A 14,654-nucleotide genomic window follows, 5' to 3' on the forward strand; every position below is an offset into this window, starting at 1 on the left:
ATAAAGGAGAATTACATAGTCACTATATCTTCTGTACCTGCTGTATTAAATTCCTTGAACAGTTTGTACTGGAATAACCTGTAAAGCACATTCAAGTTCAAATCATCTTGTATTATTTTACCTAATGCAGCCATTTAAAAGCAGTACTTCCGTTCTTTAGAGCTTTAAAGACAAATAAAAAACCTTTTCAAAGGACAAGAACCATACAACAGCTTTTAGCTCCTTTTGAAAGGTTGTCTTTTGGTGAATTCGCACACTTGTTTTGCATTTTGTGTGCTTTAAGAACGGCATTAAGAATAACCTTGAAGCATATCATCCAGTTTTGTGCAAGTGGCATGAATATTCAAAACACATTCAACGCAGCACATTTTTCTGAATGCATTTTCACACATTTAACATTGACCTCTATGGATGATAGAAAAGTTGAAATCCCAGATGGATGTCTATTAAAAAATTGTTTAGATAAAGGCAGTTGTTAACTGGAAACATATTAAATGAAGAATGGTTTGGTTATGGAACAAGTGCTACATCTATAGTTTGATATTAGATGTCATAGATATTTTATCAATATACAATAAAATCCAGATTACATGTTCCTCATACCACTTTTATACCCCCCTCTTCTTACAATCTTACACAACTTAATAGCAATTCATTAAAAGTTTTTTAAAAATTACATTTTAAGGCCCTATGAAATATTTTCCCCCTCACATTCAGTATTTTTATTTAACTTACTCTTACCAAATTCTGTGCAAATTATTAAAAGTTTAACGAAAATTACATTTTTAAGGCCCTATGAAATATATGCATTTTTTTCTCAGATCTATTTTTTAACCAAATTCGGTCTTTTCCATTAATTTTATGGATTCCATTTGTATGGTTTTATTTAATTGTAATAATCCAAAACATCTCTAATTAATTGATTAAAAAAAAAAAAACAATATTATTATTTTTACTATTATTCTTTTTTTCCAGAAATACTGTGTTGTGTATTTACATTTTTCTGCCAAATCATTTTTTTGTCTGGTAAATATTCCTTAAATGTTTTAATAATACTTTTATTAGCAGTATTAGTAGTACTGTCATTACATTAATTAATATATATCTGTCACAGTTTTTTCAGTTTAAACCAAACTTTATTTTGACGGGTTGATCTTTAGACCTTTAAGTTTCTGTTTGTAAATTATATGCTACAGTTTGGTTTAAATGTCATAGATATTTTATCAATATTCAACAAAATACAGATGATGCTGCTTATACCTCTCTTATAGGGCCCTATGATATTTCTTTTTTTCTGTTTTAATGGGTAAATTAAATGGATCATGAAACTTACACAATGTAACAGCAATTTATTAAAAGTTCAACAAAAATAACATTTTTAATGCTCTATTTCTATGCTCTATTTTAATGCTCTTTTATATGTTTTTACCAAATTCTGTGTTTTCTGTGTTATACCTTTTAAGTTTCAGTTTGTATATGATATGACAATAGTATATGATGTGTATATGATTCTTCAATAGTTCTTAAAAGAAACTGTAAAATTAGTGTTGCCAAGTCTGTGGTCATCCTGCAAAATTAGGCTATTTTAACACTGTTGCCTGACTCCAATAATGTGATATTTATCCCTTGGAATGCGAATTTTACCAAGGGAACTCGGAACGTGATTTTTACCAGAGGACCCCCTCTGAAACACAATTGGGCTGGTTTTGAGTAGCATTTAAGCAGGTTTTGTTGTGAAAACCTGGCAACCCTGGGTAAAATGCTCATGAAGTGATTCTCAGAGCAGTTCTTGAGATAATGTGTTCATGTAGTCATATAATGAGGCAGCAAACACTGAAAAAAAAGCGAGCGTCACATGCTTCCGTATGTGTTTTGCGATGACCAGAAATCAGTGGCCATCTTTTGACACTGTGGTTGAAGTGAACACTCAGATGCAGTAATAAGATTCCAGAATAGGTCACTAGCTGCCACCTGTCATAACCGAGAGACATACGAAGTCAAACACAAATTACCGGAAGTTATTTATGGATGTCTGTTTGAAAGCAACAGGATATAAAAAAGCAACTTTATGGTATACAGAGTAATCTTGACTGTATTAGAGTTGTATAAAGAGGCTGTTAAAGCTCAACCACTTTCAAAAACACTCTACTGTTTTACTCTACTGCCTATATTGCCTAATACTTTATAGCAAAATGATTTTTTAATGTCTATTCATTGTCTTTCATATATATACCACTTGTCTTTTAAAGGGCTGCCAGGCTGCTGGCAGTTGACAGGTTCATCAATTTCTATTCATCTATTTGTCAAGCATATATTTCCTAGAATATGATTGCAATAATTCTGCACCCACAGACATGTTTTAATTGAGTGTTTTTGTATTGACTCTGCAGTTAGGCAAGGGCCAAAGGCCTTTATTGGTTACTAACCTCTGGTATTAGAGGAGACTCATGTGTCTGGCTCTTAAAACTGGCAAACAGACATTACAAAATAAGAAGCTGATCTATCTCGGCTGTCTGACCCCGATGGTTCAGATGGTTTCTGCCTTTCACTTAATGTTAATGATCTCTTTACAGTAAGCATTTTCTGGCTCAAGGCAAAATTGGCTGTATATAGAATAAAATGTACTTATAAGGAAGTTTCAAAGCTATGATTTATAATGCATATTCTAGACCTTTATATTTGCATAACACAGTGCTGCCAGTCCTGGAAAAGTATAAGGTATTATATCACCTGACATCTTCATAATATGTTCAGCCTGTATTAGAAGTAAGCTTTACATACTGCATATCTGAAAAATGTAAAACTAGTGAGAAACAGGCTTTGACATTGTTTGTGTGATTGAAATTGACAGCACATAGTGACAGACAGTTTTTTTTTTTTCAAAAGCTTTGCTAGCACCCAGTCTCACTTCATTGACATGTACTGTAGGCTCCTTGGAGAAAGGGGCAAAATGCATTATTCATCATTGTGAACTACAAAAAAAGAGAAATGAATACAATTTGAACTCCAAAGATTTAAATTTCTGAATGAATTTAGCTTTACATTCATGTCACTCTCAGCAAAGATTGTGAATAAATTAGTCTTGATGTCGTTGATAGCTACATAATATGTGTGTTAAGATCTTTAAATCCATTCTTTAGTAAACAGATTTGATAGAACAAAGAGATACAAATGTTTATTTTATAGTGTCATTTGTAGTCACATAAAACAAAGAGTGGTAATATATTCAAACCCTGAAAGCCATTTTAGCTAAAGAAAAACAAAAACAAAAATTATTATCTTTTGACCAAAACAAAGCTGCATGAAATGGCTTTGTCTCTTTCATTTGAACACACAGCTTGAATGCATTTCTGTTTGATGCAACGTGTTCAACAGTTGTTTCTTTAGAGGGCTTTGGGTAGCCTCAATATATAAACATGAAAGGCTCGCTTTGTAAATCATATATCTTTTGAGGTTGGAATAATGACTGTACATGTGATATGAAACAGAGTATTAGGGGGGTGGGGTAAAAAAAGAAAGCTAATAAAATAAAATAAAATATATAATTATGTAGGATGACAATGTGTAATTTGTAGGATTAAAGTGTGAAAAGCATGTTTTCTAATCGCATTCCTTGAGTCAATGTACTGAATAAGAAACAAATCAACCATATACTAACAAAACCACAAATAAAATAAAATGTGCAGTTGTGTCTCTAAGAAATTATGTAGGATGACAATGTGTAATTTGTAGGATTAAAGGGGTCATCGGATGGCCATTTTCCACAAGTTAATATGATTCTTTAGGGTCTTAATGTCTATAATATACTTTGGTTAAAAATTCTCAATGGTTGTGTAAAACAACACCCTTTTCACCTTGTCAAAATCAGTTCTGCAAAAATCATCCCTTTCTGGTCGAGGCTGCTTTAAATGCAAATAAGCTCTGCTCGCCCCGCCCCTCTCTTCTCTCTGTGGAGTGACGAGCCGGTTTACTTTAGCTGCATTTAGCCGCTTAACTTGCTAACTAGCACATTATTAGGAAAGGCGATCGCAAAGATTCATAAAAAAAACCCTTATACTCACTTCTGCTGTAAGTGAAGCTGGATTACTAATGATTTGCAGGAACATAGACGGATATATGTAGATTGGGAGGCGCATTCCCTTTACAAACAAACGTAATCCACTGCATCTTCAGCAGCTCAGATGTCAGGAGTAAATGACGACCATTACGTTCATTATTACATCCAGCAACACCAACATCCTTGTCTAACTTACATCCCTGCTCTGGCATCAAAACATGGAGGTCAGACTGTTACAACTGATCTGAGGGAAGACGCTAATGTCAATCAACTATCGTGGGAGCGGCCTCTGTTGGTGTGACGCCACAACGACAGGCATCTGAGAATGGCTCGATTTGAAAAAGGGGATATTAGTTTTACAGATTAATTAAAAACCACTGCATGGATTTTTATCATTATAAGGTAGATTTGTACATACACTGCCAACACACATTAATGTTCAAACAACATGTAAAAGCGAATTTAGCATCCGATGCCTCCTTTAATGTTTGAAAAACATGTTTTCTAATTCCATAAGTAAATACCATCAAAAAGCAATAAATAAAATAAAATAAAATAAAATAAAATAATTATGTACAATCACACTGTGTAATTTGTAGGATTAAAGTGTGAAATGCATATTTTCTAATTGGATTCCATAAGTCAATGTACTGAATAAGAAACAAATCAGCCAAATGCCACCAAAACAGCAATAAAATAAAATAAAAGTACAGGTGTGCCTCTAAAAAGTAATGTAGGATGACAATATTTGTAGGATATAAACGTGAAATGCATATTTTCCTACTGCATTCCATGAGTCCATGTACTGAATAAGAAACAAACCAGGTAAATACCAACAAAACAGCAATAAAATAAAATAAAATAAAATAAAATAAAATAAATTCACAGCATGTCATCTGCATTTCACATTCACATCCTACATTACTTCTTAGAGGCACACCTGTACTTTTATTTTATGAGTCATTGTACTCAATAATAAGTAAACCAAGTAAATACCAACAAAGCAGCAATAAAACAAAATAAAATAAAAAGTGAATTTGTACATAATACATCTGACACATACCTGAATGTTTTATTATTGTTACTATTTTAATTATTTTAATTTTTATTTAATCATTTTATTTTAGTTTTATTTTCTACAACCAAATATACCCATTTGTATTATATCTGAAAGCCCTTCTTCTGCAAATCAAAGCAGAGGAACAAGCAAATATGCACTTTTCTCATTAAAGGATGTCTAAAAGCAGAACTACATGTTACATTATGGTATAAATGCAGCAGCAAAATACCATAAAATATAGAAAAGGTGCCATTATGCCACTTCTAAAAGGACACCATACATCAAAAAAGCCACCATTTAAACCTTAATCATTCTGACAGTCTATATTATACTTAATAATATATACTATATCTATTTTTTAACAGATGTTTTACCTGCATTTTGAATTAACAGAGTTAACAGAAATGTCCATAAATAATGGATAAATTAATGCATCCTGGCAGAAAATTACCAGTACACAAATGTATCACACCATAGCTAAAACAGCTTCTTACAAAGCCTTAAAAGATTTGAGGCTATTCAAAACACACACATTATCTCTAGTCTTGCACAACAGAGCATGATGTACTGCACCTGGCAACCCTTTTCAAAAATCTCTCAAAATAACCTCCTGTTGGATGAAGGACAAAGGAGAAAAATATCATTTAGTTTCACTCGCCTCTAGGCATGTTTAAAATAACAATGCTTCAATCAATAATCCCAATAACAAAGTGAGATTCGTTTTCTTGGAATACATTTCTGCATTCATTTTTCATCTAATATCTAGTTCTAGCATAACATGTTCATGTTTACCTGTGTAATGTGTCTCTCTGTAAATACTTAACTCAAAATGTGTGGCATTAAACATCTGTGACCGTTTAAAACACATCAACATGGCAGTCTGCCAGTCAATAACCAAGAATAAGTCTTATGCTCTACAGCAACAGCTGGGAAGGCATTGGTTAAATGTATTGTTTTTCAATAAAACCACATTAATATGCTTCTTCAAGAACAGTGCTTTCTTGGGTAAACCATCTGTGCTTTCCTCAATAAACTTCAGCTCTTCCAGGAATGCCTCGGTAATACCTGAGGCAATGTCATGCATGCAAATCTGTTGCCATATCATAATTTTCTTTCGTCCAAAACCATTTCATTACATCAATATAGCCCGAAACAACTCAGAATAGCAATATAGCAAATTCATAATAGGATAGAAGTACCTACGTGATATCATGAAAGTGATAAAAATGTCAGTGCATATTTAATTTGGGCGGCCTTTTACCTGAACTGCGTTTCTAAACGCCATATTGCAGCCTTGAGGTGGTTGAATTTATGATTGAGGTATGTTTGGCCAGTGAGTGCAAAGATATTTTTTAAGGATCCACTAAATATTGTGTGAGACTGATACTGTGCGTCATTCTTGATTAAACACTGCCACCTGCAGGAGCATGTGCTAAACTGCTCTGACTTTCACACAACATGACAAGTTGGTTTTATATGTATATAATGTATTTTGGAGAAATTTAGCATTACATCACTTGCTCACCAATGGATCCTCTGCAGTGAATGGGTGCTGTGAATTTGTTTAGGACTGTTCTCGCTTATGAACGATATTTGATCAGTGCATATTTTTAGGTGACAAGACATTCACTGGAGAAAGCAGTATCATGGATAGAGGACTTATATTTGAAGTTAAAAGACGCCTTGATGGATTTGTTTTTTGTATAATTGTCAGTTACTTCTGAATTACTGTGTTTTTATCAGCTGTTTGAACTCTCATTCTGATGGCACCCATTCACTACAGAGGATCCATTGGTAAGGAATTTATAATGTTAAATTTCTCCAAATCTGTTCTGATGAAGAAGATGTTAATTGATATAGTCGTGTCAGTTATTTGGGAATTATTGTGTTTTTATCAGTGGTTTGAAGTCTCATTCTGATGGCACCGATTCACTACAGAGAATCCATTGGTGAGCAATTGATGCTGCTAAATTTCTCCAAAACTGTTCTGATGAAGATGATGTTAACTGATAGAGTCATGTCAGTTACTTGTGAATTATTGCGTTTTTATCAGTGGTTTGAATTCTCATTCTGACGGCACCCATTCACTACAGAGGATCCACTGGTAAGCAAGTGATAATGCTAAATTTCTCCAAATCTGTTCTGATGAAGAAGACGTTAATTGATAGAGTCGTGTCAGTTACTTGTGGATTACTGTGTTTTTATCAGCAGTTTGAACTCTCATTCTGACGGCACCCATTCACTACAGAGAATCCATTGGTGAGAAAGTGATAATGCTAAATTTCTCTAAATCTGTCCTAAATCTCATTTTTGGGTGAACTATTCTTTTAATGAACTCTGGCTTTAATCATATTTTGGCCTTAAGGTCATCAATCAAACACGACTACTACATTAATAAAAAAATATTTTTTTCAAATATTCTCTTTCAGGCTGCACATGAGAAATAATAATAATGAAAATAGCTCATTGTAGATATAAAACATGTAATAGATCACATCAAAAGGAATAACCAAAAGCCGAGAAAAATATCTTAGATTACACATTTTAAATTTCACGGTTTATATCATCTTTATGTCAAAAATGAGAAGCATGCATTATACTAAAATAAGCTTCCACTGTCTGATTTCAAAGCCATTGCATTTGTAGACCTATGCTTTTCTATACGCTACTGATAGCAAAACAAGGCCCTTTCATAGTAATAGATGATAATACATTTTCTTTAAACAATAATAGATGCTATTGAATGACAACAAGCACAAATAACTGTCTGGACATATTCCTTCAAAAAGCAGCCTAATAACTAATCACATGGGAGCAGTTCAAATCGTCACGTACATTATGCATAAAAATAGAAAGTAGGCTATGCCTGGTAATCTCATCCAAGTCACTCAGTTGGACTGTCAAGGCCCTGCTTTTATGATGTGTTTTATGTAAAGATTTTCCTATTTTTTGACACACACAGTTGCTAAAGGGATTTTACAGCCAAGCTTACGCTAATATGAACATATTTTTAAAATTCAAAGCTACTTTAAAATATACACACACTCACAGCCTGATTAACATGCTGTTAATTAGAAATAAATAAGAATGCTTAACAATTTAATTAACTTCCTGCATATATAAAATATATAATTATGCTGCAAGTAAAATCTATATGATCACATCACATTTGCCAGCTATAAAATAATTACAAATAAGTCAATACTGAATTTAAATGTAATAAAGAACAGGTACTAACCTGTAGTGATAATCCAGGTGTTTCCATTCTTCAATCCTGAACCAGTCATTGGTCAGTTAAATCAGGAAGTACACACTGTGACTCGTAAGCAAGTGTTGCCAAGTCCGCGGTTTTGCCGCGGCTATTTTAACGCTGTTGCCGCGGGTTGAAGCGATCCCAATTACGCCATATTTAGCCCCGAAAAAGAAAACGTGTATTTTATCCCCCGGAGCGCGATTTTTAACGGGGAACCTCCTTGAAACGCGATTGGGCTAGTTTTGACCAGCAATTGGGCGGGTTTTGTTGTGAAAACCTGGCAACCCTGCGCGTCCGTCATTCAAAAACATCCGATTTAACTCGAGCTCTACATTTCACAACAATTAACATAACTACTCTTTAAAAAAAAAAAAAATAGAGAAACAACATAGAGTTACTTATCTTCTTTATAATACTAAAAACGACTTATCCATCTTAAATAACCTTAGGAACATGAACCGAACAAAACGTGAACGTGAATGAATCGTTCTTTTGAGTCGGATCTTTTTAATGAAACAAGTTCACAAAGCCAGTCTTATTTCGTTTGCGAATTGTTCAAAGCAAGGAAGATTTTACTTTTGGGCGGTAGAAGAAATATTACAAATAAAATATCTTTGAAATAAGTTTACAACTTCAGCTGAATCTGCAACAAATAAAACTAGGATACGTTAAATGGCAATAAACATTATTAATAAGACAGCGTGCCTACATACGTTTAATAAGACGACTTTGATTAAAATCGGCCTGCATTCCATATTATTTAGGGCAGATAGGGTGGATAGTGGGACGCAGGGTCAGACTTGAGTGGCACCATGTGCGTCATGACGTAAAATGGAATGGTTTTTAAACGAACTGTTCAAAAGAATCGATTCCGGATAACGAGTCAGTCATCATATCGTCAAACACACTGCTTGTCATAAATATTTTTTATAATGTAGTACATTTTTAATCGCCTGTAATCCGTAAGTGCGAAATTTTATCGTTTTTATAAGCGTGACACAATAATAAAGGGATGTGAAGTTTGTTCTCTGGTGCCAACGTGTGTTTTGTGTGTTACATGAACTTTCACCTCAGTTCCCACAGCCACGCTGGAGCGTGTGGATTTGACATGACATACAGTGACAACACTGACACGAATCTTTAAACTTTGAGTATGCACTGTCTGTCGAGCTTTTAGCAATTTTTAATTTTTTTAAATCCCGAAAGAATCGCGTTTGCTGCACACTGTCTGTTCCAGCCACATGGAAACTTTCGTAAGGTTCACTAACCAGAGTCAAGGAAGGGATCGCATATTCAGGTCAGTGTCTTTTATCAAAGCTTGTCATCCGTAAAAAACAACATTGGATTGAAATGATTTCCCCTTAAAGACGAGTTAAGACTATGTCTGAATATTTTGTTTGTTTGCTTACTTCAGAGCAACCCAATATGCATGTGCTTTGGCGAAATACCTTCTGAGAAATGAAGCGAAGAGAAAAGAGCTGATCAAAAAGCTGCAATTTCTGGAGTCTAATATGAGTTCTGGGCGGAAGCGTAAGAATGAACATTTACTGTTACATAACACAAAACAATCACATACAAAACAAAAGCTCTTTCATTTTTATGTCACTAGTTACTATTCAAGCTTTTACACGTACTGTTTACCTCAGTAACATTCTTCTCTCTCTAGAAAACTGTCTATCTAGGCTATTTACAGTCCAATTAATTTAGTAACATTTAATTATTAACATTATATTTGGACTGTATAGCCAGAGAACTGCCACCTCGTGTTGCCTTACTTTTGCTCTTTTGCAAAATGTGGAAAATTTTTCATAAATGTGACCCTGGATCACAAAACCAGTCATAAGGGTCAATTTTTTAAAATTGAGCTTTATACATCATCTGAAAGCTGAATATATAAGTTTTCCAATGATGTATGGTTTGTTAGGATAGGCTAATATTTGGTCGAGATACAACTATTTGAATATCTGGAATCTGAGGGTGCAAAAAATCAAAATATTGAGAAAACTGCCTTTAAAGTTGTCCAAGTACAGTTCTTAACAATGTATATTACTAATCAAAAATTAAGTTTTCATACATTTACAGTAGAAATTTTACAAAATATCTTCATGGAACATGATCTTTACTTAATTTCCTAATGATTTTTGCCATAAAAGAAAAATCAATAATTTTGACCCATACAATGTATTTTTGGCTATTGCTACAAATATACCCCAGCGACTTAAGATTGGTTTTGTGGTCCAGGGTCACAAATGTTATAACTATTTGAATAGTGACTGGGAAATAAAATCTGCATTAACAACAATTTGGGATGTAGTACACAATGATGGAATTAATGCAGTGTCTAGCCTGCATTAATGTATCCATTTTGCTCTTTTTCAGTATTCAGGCTTGGAAACACAGTCAACTCGATTCACGCGGCCAAGAGCACTCTTCATATTTCTGACCCTGTGCTGCGCTTTTGCCTTATTTTTGCCAACCTCAACCGTGCCTTATATTTCATCTGTGACAACATTCTCTGGGCCAAAAGTGTTGGGCTAATAAAAGATATCGACAAGGAGCGCTGGAGCTTGAACTCCACTCGCTTTTATTTCCTATCCTTGGTCATGAATCTAACCAGAGACGTCTATGTGATCGCCCAGCTCATGGTGCAGAAGTCTCGGGACCAACACTTCCAGCAAAAAGCCGACCAACATCTCAGTGAAAGCCCGGATGTGGCTTGTGCCGTAGTGCCTCAGCTTGATGCGTTCCTGTTCCTTCTTATCGAGAGCCTCAGAAATGAACCGTCTGTGGCTCTCGATACGCTTAAAAATGTTTGCGATCTATTCATTCCACTTGACAAACTGGGAATTTACCAGACAAATGCCGGGGTGGTGGGCTTCTGTGGCCTTGTTTCCTCACTTTTAGGTATACTGTCCGTTTTGAGGCCTAGCCTCAAAATCAAGCCATGATTTAGGGAATGAATGAGGAAAATGCTTTCGAGGAACATCCAAAATGTCTTGTATAAGGATACTTTCCTAACAACTATTGTGATTTCATTTTAGTGTGGAATTAGATTAACATCAAGCATATTTTTGTAAATGGATCAACTTAATTGTTGTATAAGGGAGACAGGGGAACAGAACATACCCATAATGCATTAGTGCACCTGCGGGGCTGTTCACAAAATAATAATAATAATAAAAAATATTAGCATCATTTAGATAAGATCTCGCAGTGTGGGATTGACCACATGCTGTGTACACTTTCATTAAATTGAGTGCCTTGCTCTATCTGTTGTTGTATTATGGCAGTCCTACTGAAATAATACACTTGTATATTATGCACTGTTTAGTAGTTTTAATAGAGATTATAACAAGTTGGTACTGATGATATTGAGATGAGGGTACATGAACACATTTTGTAACTTTCCAACAAAAATATGCTTTCTATGATGGCAGATGTTCAACTTTCTCAAATATGTGCTTAGTATTTAGTCTCTTTTATGTGGAGAACCCTCTGTGAAGTTAGATATTCTACCTCGTCCTGTAAGACCCCACAGTTGTTTTTTACTGATGTGTGTTTTATTTTAGGTGCCAGACAGGGTTTTGTTAGTTGTTATTTCCAATTTTGGTTTATCAAGACAACAGATAACTTATTACATTCTGATTCCACATAATCGGTTGTCAGCACAAACTGCTTTAAGAACAAACTGTGAATTTTAATAAAGGAATTTCTATGCACTGTTTAAAATGTTTTTGTCTTCTCTCAGTTGTTTTCAAAAATAAAATTTTGACAGCTTGACCTTACATTAGACATAGTAAGAGTAAAAACTGTGTTCTTATGGACACAGAACAAACATGTGGTTATAGTTACAGAATTTCTAACATTTCTAACATAACCTACCACCTTTTTCTTTAATGTGGAAGTAAGTCTATGGGAAAGACTTCCGGTTCATTAGCCGCTATGAAATAATGAGAAGAATAACAACGTGCCGTAAACAGCAAAACTGTTAACAGTGCACTACAAACCAGTGTGCTCATAATTAAGATAATACATTAAAATAATATTGTATAAGACACCAAATGACCGAGTCCACTCTTACAAAAAGAAAATGGTGGATGAAAAAAAACTTTTCGAAGCTTCGAATCAACTGAACCAATTCTGTTCGAATCGCTCGAAACACCACACGCTGGTGACGCCTACTGGTTAAAATGAAAACTCAGACCAAAACATGCATAAAAACAGCCTTTACAAATCTATTGCAAAAGTTTTGTATTAATATAATATATTATTAACATTATCAAATACAAATATGAAGTGTCTATAAAATATATTTTCTTTTATTATTTGCAGGGCTTGTTTTGTTTGTTTTATAAAGGGCTTGTCTAAACAGACCAATAAGAGACTATAGACCACTACACTTCCTTTTAATTACACAAATGTTTCATTAAAATCTTTACTAATTTATAAAACTGATCCAAGATCACGGGTGTGGGGGCTGTGATCAGAGTGGTTGTGACATCCCTGTTGAAAAAAACAGCATATGCTGGTTAGGTAGGTTTTGAAGCATGGATGCTGGTCCTAAACTGGTCCCTCTGCTACTGAAATCATGTGACTTTGGCAGTTTGATACGCGCTAACAAATGATTCGCAATGTTTCAAAGCTTCACAAAGCAGTGCTTCAACTGAACTGTGCCCATTACTAACACTACAGGCCTAAAGTTGCTATTAGGGCTGTCACTAGGCCTAATGTTTATTTTGGTAATTGAGTAATCAGTCGATTATTCTGACGATTGATCGACTGTGTATGTACATATAAAATAAACAAATAAATATATATATATATATATATAATAGTAATGAGACAATTATTAGTTCAAATAAAATATCAAAAGCATGTAATCCTGTTTTATTGAATGAACTGTTTAAGTTCATAATGTATTATAATAACCAACAGAGCTAATGATCATTACGCATTATGACAAATGCCTACAGTTGGGCGCCAACAGACTGACGATTGTTTTCACACTTTAATACGGGATCTAATCTTTATTTAAGATTATAATGAGCGGTCATTCAGGTTTCGACTGGTACCGCCCAGGCTCAACTCAATCAGGTAACGTTAACGTAAGCTTTTAAATTTCTTGGTTAATTTCTGAATTTTCTATTAAAATTTGTCAAAAGAGTTGTGAATTATTTAATAAGAATCAAATTACACCCATTTTAGTGGTCAATTTGATTACGAGTGTATTGTCACTTGTTTAAACGACAAACGGTTAAAACGGCCAAATAGCTGTTTTCTGAGGTAACGATAATCTCTGAGGTAATATATATCCTTTAAAACTGCACTTGAATTCACTGAATTTAATTAGTTTACGTTTATTTTGGTGTTAATTTAGATTATTGTCATTTTCTGTTGCTGTTTACGCGATGAATTAATAATAACCGAGCAAGATGGAGCTAATCTTTGTTTTAAAGTCTTAAATAACAGCACAAGTGGGGATTTTATATATAGCACAACACTTTAGCTACACGCTTATTAAATCTTGTTATATATATAATGTATCTGTTTATAACTGATAGACATCGGTAAATTCTCAGCGCTGACTGGTAACTGTTAACGTTAGGACAGTTTCGCTAACAGTATTTGCTTAAAGATTATTACAAAGATACAGCCATATCAATGTCATGTTATTGTTACGTAATAATGATATATCATACGATTATATCATATGTATCACATATATCATCCTCAGCTGAAGGACGCTTCTTTTCACGAGGACCGTTTGATCAAAAGTTCCATTCTTCTTACAGTCTGTTAAAAAAAAAAAAAAAAAAAAAAGAAAACTAAGCCTTATCTAATTGGTCTCCCATCCATAAACAGACCACACTGGGGCCTGCTTAACTTTACTGAAGAACCAGATTTTAGCTACTGCAGGCAAAGGACATGATTTTTCAAAAGCAGCTGATAGACGTGCTCTAATAGAGGGGTAGCGCATCCTGATAGCTTATATAGCAGTATGGCCGTCAGGATGCGCTACCATCTTAAACAGTAGGTCAAGTTGATTACATACATGTCAGGGAATGAGCGCCCCCTGCTGGTCGGCCAAATAATAACTGGCCAAAGCAGCCCTCGAGGTCTTCTCATATTGATCAGCCACCCAATTACAGACCAGGCTCTGGTCTCCTTAGCTTTTAGAAAAGGACCAGGCTCTGGCTACTGCATGCAGAAGACATACTTGCTGTCGGTACCTTAATAAAGCTACTCCAACAGAGGGGTAGCGCATTCTGATAAGCTCAATACCC

The 14,654-nt window shown here is 34.4% G+C and overlaps 1 protein-coding gene and 1 long non-coding RNA gene across 2 annotated transcripts in view; one reads left to right on the forward strand and one right to left on the reverse strand.

Annotated features, from left to right (window-relative positions):
* The window catches only part of LOC127180388 (uncharacterized), a 41,402-nt gene extending 32,944 nt beyond the window's left edge, over positions 1–8,458 (reverse strand). Inside the window, exon 1 of the long non-coding RNA XR_007829635.1 lies at positions 8,356–8,458. This is a non-coding gene — a long non-coding RNA (uncharacterized LOC127180388). The remainder of the gene's footprint in view (positions 1–8,355) is intronic.
* A 287-nt stretch (positions 8,459–8,745) lies between these two features.
* Positions 8,746–12,087, forward strand: pex11a (peroxisomal biogenesis factor 11 alpha). The gene is made up of 3 exons (XM_051134382.1): positions 8,746–9,667; positions 9,785–9,900; positions 10,750–12,087. The coding sequence occupies exons 1-3, from the start codon at positions 9,612–9,614 to the stop codon at positions 11,316–11,318; spliced, it is 741 nt and encodes a 246-aa protein (XP_050990339.1). The 5' UTR covers positions 8,746–9,611; the 3' UTR covers positions 11,319–12,087.
* The last annotated feature ends 2,567 nt before the right edge of the window (positions 12,088–14,654 follow it).

Source organism: Labeo rohita, chromosome 18 (assembly GCF_022985175.1).
Source record: "Labeo rohita strain BAU-BD-2019 chromosome 18, IGBB_LRoh.1.0, whole genome shotgun sequence".
Taxonomy (NCBI): Eukaryota; Metazoa; Chordata; class Actinopteri; order Cypriniformes; family Cyprinidae; genus Labeo; species Labeo rohita.

What these genes read in the sequence shown, in the direction of transcription:
- pex11a (XM_051134382.1), top strand. Translation starts at nt 9,612, where the DNA reads ATGGAAACTTTCGTAAGGTTCACTAACCAGAGTCAAGGAAGGGATCGC. An exon ending in GGAAGGGATCGCATATTCAG is followed by an intron (nt 9,668 to 9,784) that starts GTCAGTGTCTTT and finishes TGCTTACTTCAG; the next exon opens with AGCAACCCAATATGCATGTG. An exon ending in TATGAGTTCTGGGCGGAAGC is followed by an intron (nt 9,901 to 10,749) that starts GTAAGAATGAAC and finishes GCTCTTTTTCAG; the next exon opens with TATTCAGGCTTGGAAACACA.